Source organism: Amborella trichopoda, chromosome 9, assembly GCF_054954075.1.
Source record: "Amborella trichopoda isolate Santa Cruz 75 chromosome 9, AtrichopodaSantaCruz75HAP2 v2.0, whole genome shotgun sequence".
NCBI lineage: Eukaryota > Viridiplantae > Streptophyta > Magnoliopsida > Amborellales > Amborellaceae > Amborella > Amborella trichopoda.
Genome location: NC_142344.1, coordinates 30970106 through 30991119, shown reverse-complemented (window position 1 = coordinate 30991119; position 21014 = coordinate 30970106). Strand labels below are relative to the sequence as shown.

Sequence of the window (21014 nt, the reverse complement as noted above, 5' to 3'; positions counted from 1 at the left end):
ATGCAATCAATTATTTCACTATAAAAAAAAAAAAAATCAAACCTCCACGATCGGGTATGGATCCAGGTCCCAGGTCCAAAATCTTCTCTCAGGTCCGGGTACCCTCATTTTGGACCTATCAGGTCCGGGTCGGGGTACACATGTACTATTTAGGGTCTGGGTCCAGCATGACCCAACCCATACCCGACCAGTGCCAGCCCTAATCCCAGCAAACAACCTAAAAATATTGCCTTAAAAAGACTTGCACAACGGAACACAAGCCATTTTTTCGATGGATATTTTTATTTCAACGCTAATCCCTAGGTGATTCTTAAAAATTTTGGATCCTCCCAAGTGGGTGTTCTACCCGAAAAAGCAAGATTACACTTTCCCATGATTCATAGCCCTTTCAAGTTTAATGACATTAATATGGGTTTCTAAGTCATTTTAATCATATTTTATGGTGTTGTTCATATGAATAAAGTCCTGCATCAGGTACCCATGGATGAAATGAATTTTCATCAATCCATCAATGTACAAATTCTTTGGCAATTTTGCAGGTAATGTAAAATTTCTTAGGAGATCAGCAAAAGAATGACAAGTCGACATGAAGCCCTAAGATTTTTGGGGTGAGAGCACCCTTTAAAACATTATTCCTTGTTCAAGACTTTGGGAACTTTGATAAATGGCTCGCTGTAGCTTGAAACTGCTGCTATCATTGCCTCTCTGTACCATGTTAAAATTTGCATCAGTTTATCAAGTAGAGCTTTCAGCAAAAAGATCAATTCTAGTTAACCACCGTCTTTTTTCACAGCAAGGAAGGAGTGAAAAGCTTACCTGTTTCCAAAAATTTCAGGTTCATCTGCTCGTGTATTGTCACTTCCTCCGGTATCTGTGAAAAAATAGATATCGAGTTTAGCATCCCTCTCTGTCCCTCCCTCCTTGTGTCAAATTTATTTCTAGAAAGAAAATAGGGTTAAAGATTACCCATGCACATAACCCTCAGGTTTCCAGAACTGCAATATTATATATTAGCCAGTGCTATTTGATTTCACTTGGGCAAATAGGATTCTGAATCATTTAGTCACACACTTGATGCCAACCAACCGAAAGACTGAACCATATAACAGAATGAGCCTACAACCCCACATGACCAATCATTCACTAGGCCTTTAACTGGTATTAAGAAACTACTGAATTAGCAAACTATGCAACTCTCACGTTGTTGAAAACAGAACTAGATGTTACACAAGCTTAAACTAACATGATAATCTCAAAAGCAGGGAGCCTCATAGCGCAAAATCTATCTCAACATTTGGAAATGGCAGGACGCATACTCTCAAAAGCAGGGAGCCTCATAGCGCAAAATCTATCTCAACATTTGGAAATGGCAGGACGCATACTCTCAAAAGCAGGGAGCCTCATAGAGCAAAATTCGTCTCAACATTTGGAAATGGCAGGAGGCATACTACAAGATACAAGAGAAGCCCAAAGACACAATCAGGCCTACATCAGCATTGCTACAACTATAACAAACTACGATCACCAATTTAGGTAAGGCAGATAACAATCAGATAAGGCCTTCTCAAAGCATACATTTAATAAGTTTAAGATCTGTGCAACATGAGATGCCAGGTTAGGTCGCACACAAGTGCATCAAGGTTTCAACAAGTTATCCATAATGAGGAAAATGAAAGTAACTGCACCTCATATGCAAAATAGTGTTCATTTAAGTCAAACCAAATATCCACTTCTATGTGCACCTATCTGTGGCAATAATATATTAATATCTACGAATACTTCAACCAAAACAGATCATATAGTCTTGGATAACATGCAGCATCTACGACAATGCATGGGACAAAGCGATAGTGGACCATGTGCTGAAATCATTATGGCAATCTAAGTTTCGAACAACTAGGAGTTATCAGGCTCCATATGTGAGATGGAGACAAAGCTCCATATGTGGGATAGAGACAAAATATACTGTCTCAACAGATGTTCCAATTGAGTCCAGAAAACAAATTTCACTCATACAAAGGCATAAAACCCAATCTTATTCAGGCATCAAAGAGATTGTTGATGTCCAAAATGCATCAGGAGTTTGATCATGCCCAAGAATCACCACTCCACTCAAACATCTAAAAACTTCGTGTACTTTTAATTAAGTGTCTTAACACTTCCAAGGACATGTCAGTTGCAGATTTCAACACGAAATGCGCATCTTACACCTACCAAACCAAAGTCATGGCTTTCTTCTTACCATACTTATTACTTGCGATGCCGGGAGACGTGTACATGTTTAATATGCAGGTTTCGTATCATGTTATCATCAATACTGATACAGGATTCTGCTAGGACACTAGCAAATACAAAATGAGATACTTCTAAAAAAAGATTATGACCAAATGCAAAAGTATGCACTAATATATGGTATGTGTATTGATGTGCTGGATGCATATCTTTATGTAATACGCAAGATTATATTTATAGACGTACATGACAGGACACTAGTATCAGTGTCCCTGATTTTGAGAAATACAAACTCATATCCCCATGCATCATATCCAGAACCATATCTGGTATCTTCAATTATCACTGCTGCTTCCAGTATGAAAAGATTAGATTCCGTACTTGTCTGCATGCAAAAACAAGGGAATTTTATAGGAACAGCTGAACTCCATGCTCTGAATTTGATCGACATGATTTTCTTTTAAATGCATCAGTATCAAATTCATTCAAAAGTTAGGAAAGAACCAGCTCGAAGTGCAGGTTCAATGCTTTCAAGATTAACAGCTTGAAGTTGTCCAAACCTGCTCAACCATAACACAAGATAAAGGAGTTTATAAGACAACTAGAAAAGAGGCCAAACATCATTTATATGCAAAACTTGATGAAAGCAAAAGCAAAGAATGCAAGGGGAACAGATTCCATTCCATAAATTAACAAATGTGTCCATTTCATTGGTGTCCAAAAAAATTTCAAACAAGAACATGCCCAAATTCTAGAAAGAACTTAAGCAGTAAATCCATTAAAAAATATACATAAGTTAAAAAAAAATGGATTGTGGGTGGTGTAAGAATGATAAAAAAGAAAGTACCCAAAGGGTCATGAATGCAAGACAATTGTTTGATATGACTTGGTTAAATAAAAAGCTAGGTTCGTGTTGGGTTTTTCTGGACAAACTTCAAGGGTTCTATCCTAGATCTCCCTTCACCCAAATCAATATTACTACCAATTAGCCGAAGCTTAAGTGACTAGATATTACATAATGAACAACTTTAAACACATTATAATAAGTAAATAATACATGTCCTCCATCAAATAATCAAACCATAATAGCGCCACAAGCCGCAGTTTAGAACTCAGTGAGCCAGCTTAGGACTCACCTCAAGATCCCACCTCAACTTGTTGTATAGCCATGAAACTAGCACAAGAATATTGTTGTATTTTATATTCTGCAAAACTCCTACCAACTTGACATAGATCAAGAGACTACCAAGGCCCAACATGAGTCCATATTTGAAAACTATGCGACATACTATCACCAAACTGCAGTTCCCCAATACTACATCAGAACTCAAGAAATGAATTTTAGTTGGGGTGTTAAAAGGGTTGGTTCAACCCACAGACCCAATGGATCAACCTGTTTAGTCCGGGTATGGACCCAGATAGTGGGCCCTATGGGTTCGATCTGGGTCCACTCGATCTCGACTTGACCCCGATCAGGTCAGGGTCTGGGTCCAGCCTGGACCCTATCAAGTATGGTCAACTAAAATATTAAAAATATACTTAGAAATATGTCTTAACTGTATTACTATAATATATAAAATAAACTTCCATATTTTTTATTTATTGGATCTGAACCCTACCTGTTTTTACATCCCTGAATTATGGAGGATTTGTGGGGGTGGGGGGGAGAGGGGTTAGAGAAAATTGTTAGTCAAACCTTCATGATTTGGAAAAATGGTAGCTACAAATTGTATAACTTTGTTTTATCTATCCAAGAGAGTATTTCATGGATCAAAATCCAATCAAATGAGTAGTTTGCCTTTTTTTTCTTTATGGTTGGTCAGCATGGGATTCAGACATGGGATGTAGTGTTGCCTGCCCCAACACCATAAACAATCATGCCTGTGCCCCAATCCTATAAAATGAATATTACCCACCAATTTAACACAAGTAGTGACTACAGGTTTCACAAAGAATGAATTAGCTACAAGAACCTTCAGACATGACAAACATGAGAACAATTCCATTTTTCATGGCAAGTGGCAGTGTAAATCAAGTTGGAAACAAATGGAGGGAGACTTTGAGAGTTATCATTTTTGTACTCAGAATATCAATCAGGTTTAATAAATTAAAGAAATCTTCAAGTTGAGATCATTTAAGGAAGTGCATCTTTGAGTGCACAATGCGCATAAATTCGATTTTACGAATCTAGAAATGATACCAAGTTTCTTTTCTAACCACCTAGCCATCGAGGGCAACAATTTCTTAAATCTTATGTATCAATATTGCACCAATAGCATCTTTTAGTCAAGCATAAATGGCCATTATCCGGAGCCCAACTAATCAAAAGCAGTGATAAACCAAATACATAAAAAGGTCATCCATTTGATCATAGTTGTTGGAAACGCCAAGGAACCCAAATCGTTTTGGGAACCGGAATCACGGCCAGCTAAAAGATTCTTGTCCTAGGAAACGTTGCCCATACAATAGGAATAACTGGGAACGAGCTTCCTAGTTTTTGAGAATCGTGTTTCGACCGAAAAAGATCCAAGTTCCATCCACCTACAAAATCGAGATTCCATCCTCCTTGGAATCGAGATTCCCATCCCCTTGGAATCGACACTCCAGGAGTCAAGATTCTTTAATATGCAGAATCGAGTTTGCGACATCTATGGAATCGAGTTTCTGACATATGTGGAACATAGATATGTTGTTGTTTCGAATCGAGATTCTAACATATTTGGAATCAAGTTTTTAAAGTATATAAATCAGAGATCCATGCCAGATTGCAGTAATATGGACTATGGAATGCGTTTGACGACCCTTACTAGGAATCAAGATTTTATTTTTATGGAGAAGGAAGCCACAAGCACATCTTGAGCCTCATCAACTTTAGAACCTATATTGGATGTCTCTTATTAGAAGGTTTGTTGAATTTTAAAGTGATTGTGTTGACTATTGAACTTATGGTCATTATATAGAAAAGACAAGTATTCCTAAATTGTGATTTTGACTTCATTATTATAAAGACAAAATAGGATTATGTCTACACCATGGTTTTACTTTTAATTGTATATGTTGTATATACCAATTATATTTTAAATTTAAAGTAAAGGCCATCCAGAGTGGCACAAGTAAAATAATGAAACCCTGCAACCACTAGAAGCATTTGAAGGAAGATTTCTACTCCAATTGACATGGAATCAAGATTTAATCCTCGCTAGTATCTAGATTCAATATACTTGGGAATGTCTACCCACAGTTAATGGGTTCAAGTTTTCAAAGATGTGTTGGATCGAGATTCCGAAATTAAGGAATCAAGTTTCTTTGGTTCTAATAAATGGTTTCTAAAGATGTGTTGAATCGAGATTCCGAAATTAAGGAATTGAGTTTCCTTCGTTCCGAAAAAAGTTTTCTAAAGATGTGTCTAATCGAGATTTCGAAATTAAGGAATCGAGTTTCCTTGGTTCCGAAAAACGGTTTCCGTGATGATTCCTTAATGGAAACGTGGAATCGGGATTCGAAATCGGAAACGTGAGGTCCGTGGATAGATTCCGGTAACTATGCATTTGATCCTCATACTGATCCTGCTGTGATCCATCACTCCATGGAGATGCTTAACAATTTAAGCAGTCCCCTCACGAATGGTCTCCAACTCCGTTGTTCAACTTATTGGTTTTACAAATGCTGATCAACCAAACTTTTGATGCAGATTGGTTTTTATAAGCATAAATTTTCACTTGGAGGTTTGTTTGAGGTGATTCAAATCTCAAATAAAAAATCTCTATGAGATCTATGACTACCATCTCTAAAGCTTTTTCTCACTTCGGATGTTTCTGTCTCAAATCTTGGTCGAAACTCAGATGAAATTTTTTATTACAAATTTTATATTTAAATAGGAACTTCTGGAACATTGACTTTGTCAGAGTAAATTGAAGTTAGTTTCCTTTTTCCCTTTGTTACAATTATTCTAAAACATGTTAAAATGGTTAGTTTTCTAAAACTATAGAGGATCAAATATATAATTACTTGGAGCAGGAGCAGGAGCAGGAGCAGGGGTGGGCGCATGAAGGGGAATCATGGATCAACACAGTAGGAAGCTCCCTAGGTCGGAAGCACATTTCGTACTATTTCTAAATTAATAAATATTTGCTTAAATCAAAAATTTTAAAATTAATAATTCCACAAAATACAATAAAAATGGGCACACAAAATAAAAAAGTTATTATTTATTAATTAATCTTTATTTAATTAACAAAATTATCATATTCATTTGAGGGGTAGGTTATGTTACAATTATCTCATAAAATACAATAAAACATTATGACAATGCACGACGGGATAACCAATAACATTACAGCAATCTTATTTTATTGATAAAAATATGTTTTATTTACAATTTAACACTTGTACAAAATCCAAAAGCAACAAGTTGCTTCATTTGCAGTTTTACACTTTACAACATCCAAAAGCATGTATGTGTGTGAGAGAGAGCAACTACAACCCAAATGAATCATCTTTTTGGCCTCCTGTTGCCCCTTTGAATAGCTAGGAGTGATCCCTAAAAAGTGGGATCAAGATCCCTATCTAGAGGCGCTAGAACAAAATCTAGAAGTGGGACGAACATCTAAGTTGGGAAATTCTAGTAACTAGGATCTAGTTCCCTAATATTAGAAGAGATAGATCTAGGAAAGATTTAGGGTTGCCTTAGCATCAAGTTAAGGAAGACAAGATGTTCCGAACTACATAAATAAAGGTGTAGGCTCAAGGCCAGTCATAGCAGAGATTGAATTTGAAATAGAATATTTCCCTTCCAAACCACCCTTCTTGAACCATAATAAGCTAACCAATGCCTCCTAAAACCCATCACACACCCCCCTACAACCTCAAAACATAGGTTTGCCTTAATTCAACTGCAGAAACCTTCTTATTACCATCATTCCTTGCTGAACTGTGAAATTCCAGCAAACTTCGATCCCTTTAGATAGCATAAAACCTGTAGTAAACCTTGCCCTAACCCAACCAAACTCTTCCCATAACGCTGACTTATTTCTACTTCATTTAGACCCCGTATTATCTAATTCGACCAGAATTAGGAAACCTTCATAAGGCACAAACCCTGAAGTCCCAATCTCAGAAGGGACCTAAAACCCTTTATAAATCCTAAATTCTAACCTATTTAGAACTCCCAATCATTACCCAAACCCTTTCTTTCTATGCCAACCTCACGTGTCACACTCATGTAGCAGCCAAGCCCCTTTGGTCCTACACAGGTATTGTTTTCTAGATTTTGAATTTAGGGATTGTGTTACTAAATGTATATCTAGCCATAGTTAAGCAGAGCGACTTTTCTAGGGGGTTTGGTGTTACCAAGGCTGAAACTCCTTGGGAGCTTGCCCTTGGACAATATGGGACCTTGATCCCATTTAGCATGGGATCTCAATCCCGTTTCAGATGGGATCGTGATCGATAATCCTTAGATATATGATGGGATTTTTTTTTTGAATAATTGATATATAAGATTAATTTCGATTATAAAGAGTGGCCATAGTCACTAACTCAATATACTATAGTAGAGTGTGTGTGCGTGCATGTGTGTCTACTTGATTAGACGCCTTATATTAATAGCAATTAGAAGATTGATCTCAACATTTCATGGACATCATTGAAAGACAATGGTGGTTGAAGGATAAATTTTAGTTCCCATTCACGTCAGTCGCATGCGCTCACACACACACACAGAGGAATATATATAAGGCAAACACATGCACGCATGCACACACACTTATGTGGGAAACACTTAAAAAACACTCATGAGTCACATCCATAACACGATTGTCTGACAGTGTTTGAATTTTATTGAAAGTAATTGTTTTATATTTTTATATGGTGTACAATAGTGTTAGGTATATACACCCCAAATTTTATCTTAATCTAATTTATAGAAAAAGGATTAAAATTAAAATACTGATATGAATTTTGAACCACTCAATGAAGATCTGACGCCTGGGAGCTAGTAGATGATGCAGATAAAAATTTGAAAAAATTCCAAATTCAATTTTATTATTTTTTTTAAATTTATATTTTTAGGAATGGGTAGTGTGAGTTTTTAAAAAAGGTAAATCTTGGTGTGAGTTAGTTTTTTTTAAGCTTATCTAAGATGTAATGAGAGATTTAAGGGAAATTTAAGTATAAAAAAGATATGGGAAGGAAATGGGGAGTAAGTGAAGATGGGGAAGTTTCCTTGATTCAAGGGACTCCACATGATGGGTATAGAGACACTTGAGGAATGAGAGAAAATAGGGAGATGAAGTGAGAGAAAATAGGAAGGGAGAGGAAAAACGTGGAAGAGAGAGAGAGAGAGTTAATTTTTGTGGTTCTTTTATTTATTTTCTTCAAAGTCTATTTAAAGGGAGATGTCATTTCATTGTAAACAAATCAGAGAATGAGAATTGAGATAAGTTGATCTTGTGAAAAGATCTGAATTGAGTAAAGTTGATCTCGTGAAAAGATCGATTTGGAGTGCATTCTCTTGCAGACCTTGAGAGAGAGTAAATTCTCTCACCTTTGTTATTGTTTTTACTTTAATTATTTATCCCTGTATCAATTGGTATTAGAGCCCTAAGATATGTGTTGATATGGAGAGCCTTGAGTTCTTAGAAGATGTTCGAAACAAAGTTCGTGGCATGAATCAATGGTTGCAGCGATTGGATCAAAGATTTGAGAGACTCAAAGAAGACCTCACAAAGCGCATTAGCAAAGTAGTAGAACAAGTTCTACGAGATTTCTTTCATAGATTACAATCGAAACAAGAGGAAGAAGAATATGAAGAAGTATGTCTCGATACAAAAGGCGACGCCAATGTGCAAGTAATTTTAAATATCAAATGTAAAGAAAAAGAAGAAATTTTGAAAATAAATTATGAAGAAGATACGTGTGATGCAGTATTTGAAATCCAAACAAGTGAGTCTGACGGAGAAATCAAGATTGAATCTAAATTCACTGTGTTCTACTTCGAGATAAGCATGAAGCATTTGTTGAATCGGCTTAATAAAAAATTTGAAGAAAAGGTGTTGAAGCGCATGGTGGGATTACATCACCAATTATTAGAGCATGATTGGCTTCAAGCTCGAGGTTAAGCTTCTCCCAACCCGGAGAGAATGATGCAGATAGAAATTAGGAAAAGCTTTAGAACTGAATTTTATGTTTTTTTTAAATTTATCTTTTTAGGAATGGGTAGTGTGAGCTTTTAAGAAAGGTTAATATTGGTGTGAGTTAGTTTTTTTTAAGCTTATCTTAAATCTAGTGAGAGATTTAAGGGCGATTTAAGTATGAGAAAGATAGGGATTTAGATATGGGAAGGATATGGGGAGTATATGAAGATGGGGGAATTTCCTTGATTCAGGGGACTCCACGTGATGGGTATAGAGACAGTGAGGAAAGAGAGAAAATAAGGTGATAGAGAGACAAAAGAGGGAGGGAGAGGAAAAACGTGGAAGAGAGAGAGTTCATTTTTGTGGTCTTTTTATTTATTTAATTATTTATTTTCTTCAAAGTCTATTTAAAGGGAGATGTCCCTTCATTGTAAACAGATAAGAGAATGATCAAAGAATGAGAATTGAGAAAAGTTGATCTTGTGAAAAGATCTAAATTCAGTAAGTTGATCTTGTGAAAATATCGTTATGGGGTGGATTCCCTTGCAGACCTTGAGAAAGTGTAAATTCTCTCACATTTGTTATTGTTTTTAGTTTAATTATTTTCTCCCTGCATCAGTAACTTATACTATTCATTATAGCTAGTAGCTAAGGAAATCTTTTTCCATATATACTAGCTATAATGAAATCTTTTTTCACATATATATATATATTGGGAAAAGGCTAAAATGATGATGATAGGGAGTTTAATTTCAAGTTATACTTAAGTCAAGATCTTTTGGTTAAAAATTTAATTTTATGGACAAATATTGTCCAAAATATTAAATAGGCAATATTTAAGTGGGGTGTGGATGGCTGGAGGGAGATCACACTTTTTTTTAAAGAAAAACCGACTTCTATTGAAGAAAGAAAAGAAGGCCAGCACGGGAAAAACTCTAGGGTTTCCTCAAAATTATATGCTTTGGATGAGATTTCTTGCTGATTTTTATTGTTTTCTCAAGTTCTCTACATCAGTTATTCTATGAAAGAATTGGAAAATGTTAATCTCGAATACATTCTCTGTCATCTTTACATGAAAATAAGAAAAATGCATGCCAAAGATGATGCATGAACAAGTGCACACAAATATAGAATTCTCCATCCCATGGGACAGTACTTGCTTTCTTTTAATACATATAGCTGTCCATAGCTTCAAATACATGGGGGACAAATTCCATTGCAAAGGCACATTATCTTATTGGTCAAGTTGTCACAGAGGTACTAATTTCAAATGAGTTTCTCAAAATTTTTGATGTTTCAGTAGCCAACATAGTGGTATGTAAATCATCATGCACATGTGCACATATAGATATTGGAGGGGCATTACATAGGATGCACACATAAAATAATTAGGGGAAAAATATACATTCATAACTAGAAAAATACAGATGTAGTTTCCAACACATACCAATGTGCACGTGTGGGTCTATATGTAGATGCATGAGTATATACACTCATACAATATCATATGTATAGGTCATGTTGGACTGTACTGGTCATGTTGTACTTTAATAATGACTTAAATACTGAATCAGAACATCATAAGATCATAACAATTATAACATGATCCTCTGAATTCTAATGGAGAGAAGTTGGCTTCATTATTCTTAAATTAAGATTTTTAAATAAAATTGAGAAGCTACTCATTTATTTTCAGCTCAACAAACTAATTGAGTGGAATAGCAACAAATTTTGGATAATACATATGAATGACAAATTAAAGGCAACTCCAAAGTACTTTTCCTATAGAATGATGTATGATGAATTTATGGCTGACGAGAAGGAGAAAATTTTATCATTTATGATTAAAGACAGTTGTACATACCAGTCTATGACTTGTTTGATTTTGGGACCAAACTCTTCAATCTGAAATGCAAAAACATTTATAAGAAAATGTACTAAAAATCACAAATTTCAACTATAAAGATTGATTTTTTTTTATTTCGACGGTCAAGTAGATTTTCCATTGCCATTTCTGAGATATTATCGTGAGTCAAAAATGATTTACAAAATTTGAGATCCATAAGGGAAAGTGATGTTCTCTCTCCCTTCAGCAAAATAGAAACATTGAAATAGGAGCCACAAAATATCCAATAGAAAGTGAATTGTCCGAAAGATAACAAGAAAATAAAGTACGAAGTTATGTCACAATCATGTAAGCAATGTCAATATAGGTCTTTAATATCATAATTAGCATGAGCCAAGAGCATGTCAAGTATAGCTATTCTCATTCAGCCAAGATCGAATGGAGGTATATCCTCTTTACTACCAAAAGAAAATAATGGAGTTAGAATCTAGATTAAATAAGCCTTAAAACCTGAGAAAATGCCAGCCTGCCAATTAGCAGAAGAAAAACATGGAAACATAAATTGAAGTGATTGCTGCCACTAATTTGAAATATTAATTATATAACAAAAAACAGTAATGTTCAAATTTCTTCTACAGTTTAGTTGCAAAAGAGGACCAAGCACCCTTATCAAGAAACAAGGGCTGGGGTAGAAAGCAAAGCGATTACATTCATGCCAAACTCATGCATCACATGGAGCTTTCCGAATTAGCACTCGTTTCATCACATTTATGACCATTACAATCATTGTTCAAAATACCAGTTCATAGTCAAGGAGTGTTCTCTCCCATTTGCTTTAAAGCAAATACCCATCCACAGAACCCAACAACCAGACGTATCATAGAATGATCAAATCATCATTATCATATGGAGAGGAAAACAATTCAGGATTCCTGTAAATGAACCCATACATCAACAAACAATGAAAAACAGAGACAATGTTTCTCCAAAACAATGAGGCCAGTTTACCAATTTGTGACATCAAGTGAGGCAGCCAGTGAACTTCTTCCGTTAATAAAAGACGCAAAAAGATGCATTTAACAACCTTCGAAACACAATTAAATATGTACTTACATTGAGACATATACATATGACAAACCCAACTAAGAAGAGCTTAAAAAGGATATTGATTTCAGACACTATATACTTTAAGTTTGGTTTTCTTCATAAAATCCCAGTGAAGAGTAAAACCAAAAGCGAATACCAGGGAGGAGGGATTTACCTCATTTGCGGTAAGTGAAATTCGAGCACTCTCTGCTAACTGAGCCACATCAGGAGGTCGGACGAAAGGAGAGCAGCGAGAAGAGAGAAAACGCCTTTTTAGGGTAGTGCGAGAAAGATAGGCTGGAATTCGAGAGAAAGAGAAGAAGGATGATGATGCCATGGCTGCAACTGCTGGGAAGATGGGTTTCACACCACTGGAGGTGACACCGATAGCTTCTTTGTGTAATTTTGATTTATTTGGTGCCCTCTGCAGGTCAAAGAGAAAACATTAAGGGCCTGTTTGATAACTGAAAGCAAGTTCATGAACTGTAAATTGGAAGTTTCTGAAGAACTATGCATTAGTAGTTCCTAAAGAAGTTCCTAGTTTCTGTGTTTGATAACATCCCTGGGAAGTTAAGAAGTTCCTGGTTTCTGTGTTTGATATCCTCTTGGGAACTTAAGAAGTTCCTGGTTTCTGTGCTTGATAACCTCTTGGAAAGTTAAATAAGAATTGGGTATCTGTATTGGATTAGCTTTAAGTAATAGGCAAGATGTAAATGTTAAAATTGAGACCTAGATATTATTTATTTTTTTATTAATTTGTAGAATATTATTTTTTGGAATACAATAAATATCAATTGAAAGTAAAGTAGAATATTAGTTTTCTGTAATAACTTGAGCACTACTTACATTCGCCACTGATACATCCATATCCCAACCTAAAAAATATACGTCATTCACAACTCAAAAAATACGTCATTCACAAGTCATGCACATAACATTTGTGTGCTCTCTCTCTCTCTCTCTCTCTCTCTCTCTCTCTCTCTCTCTCTCTCTCTCTCTCTCTCTCTCTCATATTATAATGGCACACAACATTTATATGTTATCTATTAAGGCATTTGTGATGCATGTCAAGCAACACTCACAATTCATGCATCCATATATAACCATGTATAAAACCAGCCCATTCAACAATAACCTGTACTAGTTTAAACATACATAATTGAAAATGCAAGTAGTAAGAAATCAGTCCCTTCAACAATAACCTGTAATAACTTCACCACTACTTACATTCACCAGTGAAAATCTGCTATCCTATTTAAATATGCAATTTGAATAAGTACTTGTGAATTGCCTCAACACCTTGGCAAGTGTCCTGTAATATCACAAGACTCAATTGAGTCAAGCCTCTTTTTATTGGTTAATCAATAGATTCAACCAAATCGATCCTGTATGACTCAGCTCAAGAACCTACCAAGCCAAGCTGAGTCACTACTTGTTGATAAATACAAGTAAAAAGGAAATGTGATGTAACTGATCCATCAAAATCAAGAATAGGTCATGGAATAATTGTACTAATAACATGTCAATAATATTGTGAGACAAGTGAGAGAAAAACGGATTTCTGTGTGCCGATAATTTGTTATAAGGAAAGGACTTACAAGTTTATATACTCAAAAATAATAATAATAATAATTACAAGGTTAGAAAATAAAACAAAGTGAAAGGTATCTAACAACCAAATTCAAAGTGGTCCAAGTTCTTACATTCCATTTTCATCCTGAATAATTTTCCAATCAATAAGCTCTTTTATCAATTCGTTTGCTGTCACTGCATCTTGACTGGAGAATGTCGGTTTTGCAGAACCTGTGAGCATGATGCTTCATTTAGATTTAAAATACTACAACAAAGTATCATACAAAGAGAGTGGTAAATCACAATGCACATGAAAGAGCATCTAGAAATCGATAAATATAAGTAGGAACTGTGCAATTATCAAAAGCCTGGTGCATAATCAAAAGTCTTGCGCATATTGAAAGAGCGAAAGACAAAATGTCTCAAGGATCAATAAAAACTTGCCTCAAAGAGTTCCAACAAAACAAAATCCATAACCTTAGGAGAGAAAATTGTGGACGAAGATTTTCAGTACACTTTAGAAAATAAAGAATAGAAAAAGGGCAACTGATATGCTTCAATTGTTTATTTTACCATCAATTTCAAATCACCCAATTAAGTCATAGACACTTTTTAGGGGTACCATTTCATTCATAAAAAAAAATATAAGGACCTTGTACGTTAATGCTAAACATGAACTCGTCCAAGTTTAACTACATGTCAACAACACATGCCAGATGTAAGACCTTCTAGTACTAATTTCAACACGAAAATAAAAGACAACCTAAGACCATGAACCAAATTACTGCTAGAATGCAAGCAATCCATCTTATTTAGCATCAAGGGTTTGCCACAAAACAAAATAGAGGCCCTCAAAAAAGACGATAGTATAGAAGATAATATTCCAAATTATTACCTCACCTAACCTACACCTTGAGCAACTATGAGAAACAATGTGAATATGCTGCTGTATAATAACAATCAAAGAACAAAGATAAATGGACTTTTTTCATGTAGATAGATAGAGAGGTGGATTTCATATGGAAAAAACTCTTATATATTTGATCATTTAATGACATGACAAACCTTAAAAGTAATACAAAAGAAAATAACATCAAATTGATTAGAGGAATGATAACCCCAAAAAAGCAGTCCAAGCACTACTTAGTTACCATCTTTTTTCAATTCTTTTTTTCCCTTTAGTCATACAAGACATTATTCTAGATTATGAGGGACATGGCTTAATACATGGGCATATGATTGCCAAATCATTGGTTTTTGTGAATAGCAAGATCAACCGTAGAACACAATACACTTTGTTCTTCAAGTCAAGAAGCCCTTAACTCCTACTTGATATGGCCATGTATCACTAGGATTGATGCAAAAAATTATTTAGCGGGATACTGAAGAGATCATGTTTCTTACAATGAACAAAAACAGGAAAAAAAGAATCCCCAAGACCTCAAATGAATAGTTAATAGGATTCCCCTTCCCTAAAGTGCGCTAAAGATCAATTTTGATGGAAGCTCCAAGGAGCCCTAGACCAGCAAGATTTGGGGGCATCATTTCTGATGCTAAGCCAAAATCATCAAGCCAAGTTTTATTGGTTTGAGTCACACTTTTATACGAAATACTTCGAGTCTCAGACTATCAAAAGTGATATTTTAAAATCCATTCAGTGGCACAACAGTCAGTGCTATGGAGAGTCCATTAGCTTATCAAAATAGGTTAGAGGTCAATGCCGCGTAAAATGCTACCCATTAAAAATTATATAACCATTATATAATTACTCCCATATAATTACTATTTTGTTTTACTATTAATCATAATTATATAAAATTACATTTTATGCCACAGAGTTCAAAAGATGAATGCTATTTCACATTCTAAAATCAGCATTTACACCCTTTAACAAGAGATTTATGAATTGGGTAGCTATAATCACAGAAACATAGTTATGTAATACATGCGAAGTTTTATCGTTTAGTTGCAAATATCAGCATTTTAGGTCAAATTGAAGTGTTAAAACCAAGCAAATCCAAATCCCTCTGTTGCAATAACTATATTGAGATCATGCAACCCCACTCTTCACTCCACAAGAATAGAGCGATAAATTACTGAGCACACAGATTAATCCAACACAACACTGTGTTCTTCAATGAGGAAGACATCACAGATATCACAAATCATCAGTAAAGAAATCTCCAAGAAGAATGTCATAAAGATACTTATAAAGCTATAATAACAAAAAATCCCAAAAAAATATTAACTAAAATGCCACAAATCTCATGACATCTCCAAAGCCAGCCCAAAATCACATAAATTGGCAAAAATACATCCATTAATAAACATATCTTGAAAATCAGGGGAAAGAATACAGAGATTCAAGAACCAACAATACCCTAGCAAGAGAAATAGGTTTACAGAAAAAATATAAAAAATAAAAAAAGAACCATACCTGGAGCTCTGATGTCAATGACGGATGGGAGGTTGGTGATAGAGAGAGAAAGAGATTTAGGGCTACACAGCTAGATGGAGAGAGAATAAAGTAGTTCTGCAGAGAGAGATGAGAAAGAAAGCCATTTTCTAGAAATGGAAAGAGAGGGAAAGAGAGAGAAAGAGAGGAGAGAGGTACATGGTGAAGCAGGTGAGGAGGCTCTGTGAAGAGGGATGCTGGAAGGTTGACGAGGACGGAAGAAGAGGAGGCTGAGTGCAGCGGACAACAGAGGAGAGGGATGGCTCAGCTACAAGGCTCTGGTTGATGGCGGCCTGCTGCGAAGAGAGGCTCAGGGCAAACTTTCGTGGGTGAAGTTTTATATAAACTTCCCACTTCAAGTTCCGACCAAAAGGTCGGAACTTTTTTTAACACAAAGTCAACAGTAAAGGGAACTTGAACAGTAAAGTAAAGTGAAGTTCTTCATTCAACTTTCATTTTTTATCAAACGCCAAACATGAAAAAGTAAATAGAAGTTTCCAAGTTCATAGAAGACATTTCCTGTTATCAAACTCGCTCTAGGGGTATGTTTGATAAAATTTAATTTAATAACTAAATTTTAAAAAATTTATATAAAGTTTTTTTTTTTTTTTTTTGATAAAGTTACATAGGTCAAAAAAAAAAATTAGGTTTGACTTTTTGACAAGGTTACATAGGTCAAAGAGAAAACATTACGGGTATGTTTTACAAAACTGAATTTAATAATCAAATTTTCAAAAATTTGTATAGAGTTTTTTTTTTTTTTTTTGACAAGGTTACATAGGAATGCAACTTTGAGGCATTAGCAATGTTTAAAAAAACGGACCGCCCGGCACCTAAGTGCCCAAAAACATTTTTTCGCACGCCCGAACCTGGGTGCCCCAACACAGGCGGTTGTACCTGGGCGGGCGCCCAGCACAGTTTACGATTTTTTTTTTTTAACTTCGCCCAAAAGGTCAAAGGGGGTCATTTTGAATCCCAAGTTTGCATAAAATAAGTTTAGGGGTTTATTTTTCAGCCCCAAACTGAAAAAAAAAATGAGAAACCCTCAATCGTAAACTTATTTATGAGAATCTAAAGCAATTGCTGAGAATCAAAAGTACTTCTTGTGGATTGAAAAAGTTTGTTTTGCTGATTGAAATTATTTTTAGGGTGTTATTGACTTTTAAGTTGATTTGTAGCTCGATTGAAATAGTCAATATCGAATATCAACGATTGGGTAGAAAAGGTCAGTCTGTAATCTTTATTTGAGATTCATTTTTTCAATTTGAGATGTCTTCTGCGGGGTCTACTAAGGGTGGAGATCCGGGATGGAAATATTGTGTTAATACTGTAAGAATTACAAAAATAAAATTATGTGCAATTTATGTGGACATGTTTTTAAGAAACATCTTGCCGGTATTAGAAGTGATGTCGCCCCATGGAAGAAAGTCTCAAATCTTGTAAAGAAATAAATTTTGGAGTACATTGAAGCTAAAAAGAGTAAAAAAGTTGCAAAAAAAAAGGATATAATAAAATTAAAGTCAAGGATTCATATTTTTTATGATATTATTGAAACTGCAAAAGATGATGATGAAGAGGGGGAAGAAGAGGTTGCCATGGTTGGTACTCAGAGCTCTAAGACCAGAGGGCTTTTGGGTCTAAGAAGGGTCGTACGAGAGGGCCTATCGATAGTTTCCTTACACCTAGCCCTGAGACAGTAATTGAGAAAGGCAAGGGAAAGGGGAAAAAACATGTGACAATTGAAAATAGGTTTAAAAAGGAAGATAGAGCCAGGGTGATTCAGTATATCGCTCAGTGGTTTTACCATGCGAGCATTTCTTTTAATACTGTTAGTTTGAATAGCTTCCATACAATTTTGGAAGCAATTGGGCAATTTGGACTAGGTTTAAAAGCTCCAACTCCTTATGAGATTGGAGAGCCACTACTGAAAAAAGAAGTCGAGTACACTAATGAATATCTCAATACTCATAAGGAGGGATGGACTAAATTTGGGGTTTCTTTGATGACAAATATGTGGAGTGATAAGAGGAGGAGTAACATGAATTTATTAGTAAATTGTCCCAGTGGTATAGTTTTTTTACGCTCAATCCATGCTTTCAATGATGTTCATAATGTGCATTATATATTTTCTTTCACTCATAAGGGTATTGAGGAGGTTGGGGAGGAACATGTAATTCAATCAGTCATAGATAATGCTGCTCCCAATCTAGTTGCAGGTCATTTGCTTCGACAAAAGAGGCCTCGCATATTTTGGACTCCTTGCACTGCACATTGCGTAGATCTTATGCTTGAGGCAATTGGTAAATTGCCTCCTATTAAAGAAATTATTTTTAAGGTTAAGGAGGGTACAATATTCATATATAGTCACATTCTTACCCTTAGCATGATGCGCAAGTTTACAAAAAAGAAAGAGTCAGTGAGGTCTAGGGTCACTAGATTTGCCACTGCCTACCTTAGTCTACAGAACATGTATAAGAGAAGGATCGCATTAAAGTCTATATTTACTTCAGAGGAGTGGAGTAGGTGTAAGTGGTCTAGAGATGCCAAGGGAAAGAAGACATGAGATATTATTCTTTCGAAATATTTTTTGCGTGGGGTGAAGCATGCGATATTAGTATTTCTTCCCTTGGTGAAGGTCTTGAGCTTGGTTGATGCTGATATGCCCTCCATGGGCTTTATATATAATACAATGGAAAGGACTAAGAATGAGATTGCAGAGAATTTGGGAGATGATGCAACGAAGTATGCCCCAATTTGGGAGATTATAGATGATAAATGGGATAGGCAGCTTCATAGACTATTGCATACAGCGGGGTACTACTTGAACCCCAAATTCTTTTATGCAGATGTAGATATTGAGTCAAAAGGGGTAATTATTGATGGTTTTAATGAGTACCTTGAGAAATTAGTTCATGATTCAAATATCCAAGATAAGATATCACTTAAAGAGCTAATTTTGTAAAAATGTTATTTGTTGTCATTTATGAAAGATATGACATTAAGGCAGAGAAACAAAAACGAACCAGGTAATATTCTTTTAACTTATGTACTTTTTTTTTATAAAATATAAATTTATAATTTTCTTTCAAGTTCTGATAATGTTAAAAACCTAAATTAATTATAAAGGTTGCCCACATATTGTAACCCAATGGTGGAGACAACATGGGAGTAGCGCGCCAAACCTCCAAAAGATGGCTATGCGGATCTTGAGTTTGACAACTACATCTTCTAGTTCTGAGCGCAATTGGAGTTCGTTTGAAATGATTTTTTACTATTTTACTATTTTAAAGGAATCAAATTTTATATACTTTTTTTGTTTATAAGTTCATATTCATTTTGTAATATAGATTCATAAAAGATAAGAAGATCATAAACCTATAGTAGTTACTTATGCATTATTTTTCCTTTTAGGTGCATACAAAGAGAAGAAATAGGCTTGAGCAAATGAAGCTCAATGACTTAGTTTTTGTTAGAGAGAATCAAAGGCTCAAGGAGAAGAAAAACCAACCAAAGAAAGACCCTATCTCTTCGAAAAACATGGAGAATGCTTCAGATTAGCTAGTTAGTGACCCTGGTACTAAAGAGGTCTTCATTGGGGAGGGTTTGATATGGGAAATGGTTGAGGAGGCTTCAGGGCAAGCTTCTGATCCTTAGAGGGCCACTCGAGCAACTTCTTCTGCTGATACTTCACGAAGGGAGATAGAGGAAGAGGATGCAGATTCAAAAGAATATCTGGAAGAAAAGGAATATATTGAAGAGGGTGATGATTCTGATGATGACGACCTCGATTCTGATGATGACAACCTCAATTCTGATGCTGATGAAAGCAATGAAGATGATGAATCTGATTCTTATTGATGTCTTAATTGTCTTCTCTCTTCTTTTGAAGTAACTTTAATACTTTATTGGACCATCTTGGTTTGGGCTTTAGACATTTGGAGTTTGAACGATTTTTATTTAGTTATGTGGTTTGTAATTTTTTTGCCTTTTTGGACTATTTCGTTGTGTGGTTTACTGGTTTTGGAAGTCAGTTTGTTGATCACTTGGAGAGTTGGAGACTTGGAATCTTAGATGTTATTATGGTTTATTTTATGGATATGGAATATGCCAATATGGAGAATTTCTGAATTTGAGAGTTGGAGACCTTACAGTAGCCTATTAGACTTTTAAATGTTTTGTATGGTTCAAATTTTGGAATAAATTACAAAATTTTGACACAAATATATGCATATATGTGCATTTGGATAACAAATACATGTAAAAAAAAAACTAAAAATTTGCACCGCAGGGCACGCGAGGTTCTGGGCGCCCGCTTAGGTGCCTGCCTAGGTGCTGGGCTCCAAGCAAACCGCCTAGGGGCCGCCCAACGTTTTTCGAAACCTTGGGCATTCGGCTATGAAAACCTAGCCTCTACAGTCTTGACCCAAGCACGTTTCCTAAAAGTTCAAATAAAGTTGTTGCACACATTTTATTATATGGACTATATGTCTAACAGAATAAGAATCGGAAAAAGTTTAAATAGAGCCGAGGCTCTAAACAATCAAATTAGAGCCCATCACAAAAAATTCACTAGAAGAGGTGGTTTTGATGCCCAAATATCCTCAAATTGATCATATCGACATCAAGATGCATGGATATGAGAAAAAAATGGATTTCAAGTTTTGGAAATAATGCATCTTGTAATGCAGTT

General features: G+C 35.4%; 1 protein-coding gene across 28 annotated transcripts; it reads right to left on the bottom strand.

Moving 5' to 3' along the window:
• Nucleotides 1-409: 409 nt before the first annotated feature.
• LOC18428480 (glutamyl-tRNA(Gln) amidotransferase subunit C, chloroplastic/mitochondrial) lies at nucleotides 410-16681 on the bottom strand. Of its 28 annotated transcripts, none has more exons than XR_016040761.1 (10): nucleotides 14001-14064; nucleotides 12473-12721; nucleotides 11230-11270; nucleotides 2737-2792; nucleotides 2479-2617; nucleotides 2243-2330; nucleotides 1317-1447; nucleotides 967-1155; nucleotides 817-871; nucleotides 410-705 (listed from the first exon to the last, which is right to left on the bottom strand). XR_016040761.1 is itself a non-coding variant. In XM_088846733.1 (6 exons), the coding sequence occupies exons 4-6, from the start codon at nucleotides 2681-2683 to the stop codon at nucleotides 630-632; spliced, it is 336 nt and encodes a 111-aa protein (XP_088702859.1). In that variant the 5' UTR covers nucleotides 2684-2792; nucleotides 11230-11270; nucleotides 12473-12721; nucleotides 14001-14064; the 3' UTR covers nucleotides 410-629. The 28 variants fall into 27 exon arrangements, 4 of the variants coding, with proteins under 4 accessions (XP_088702859.1, XP_020519449.1, XP_088702862.1 ...); XR_016040760.1 differs by having other exon boundaries at nucleotides 967-1116; XR_016040753.1 differs by having other exon boundaries at nucleotides 2479-2792.
• Nucleotides 16682-21014: the final 4333 nt, after the last annotated feature.

Coding starts and splice junctions, on each gene's coding strand:
- LOC18428480 (XM_020663790.2), bottom strand. CDS start 12,634: ATGGCATCATCATCCTTCTTCTCTTTCTCTCGAATTCCAGCCTATCTT. Junction 11,271..12,472: donor TTTCACTTACCGCAAATGAG/GTAAATCCCTCC, acceptor TTTGCATTTCAG/ATTGAAGAGTTTGGTCCCAA. Junction 706..816: donor CCTGAAATTTTTGGAAACAG/GTAAGCTTTTCA, acceptor AACATGGTACAG/AGAGGCAATGATAGCAGCAG.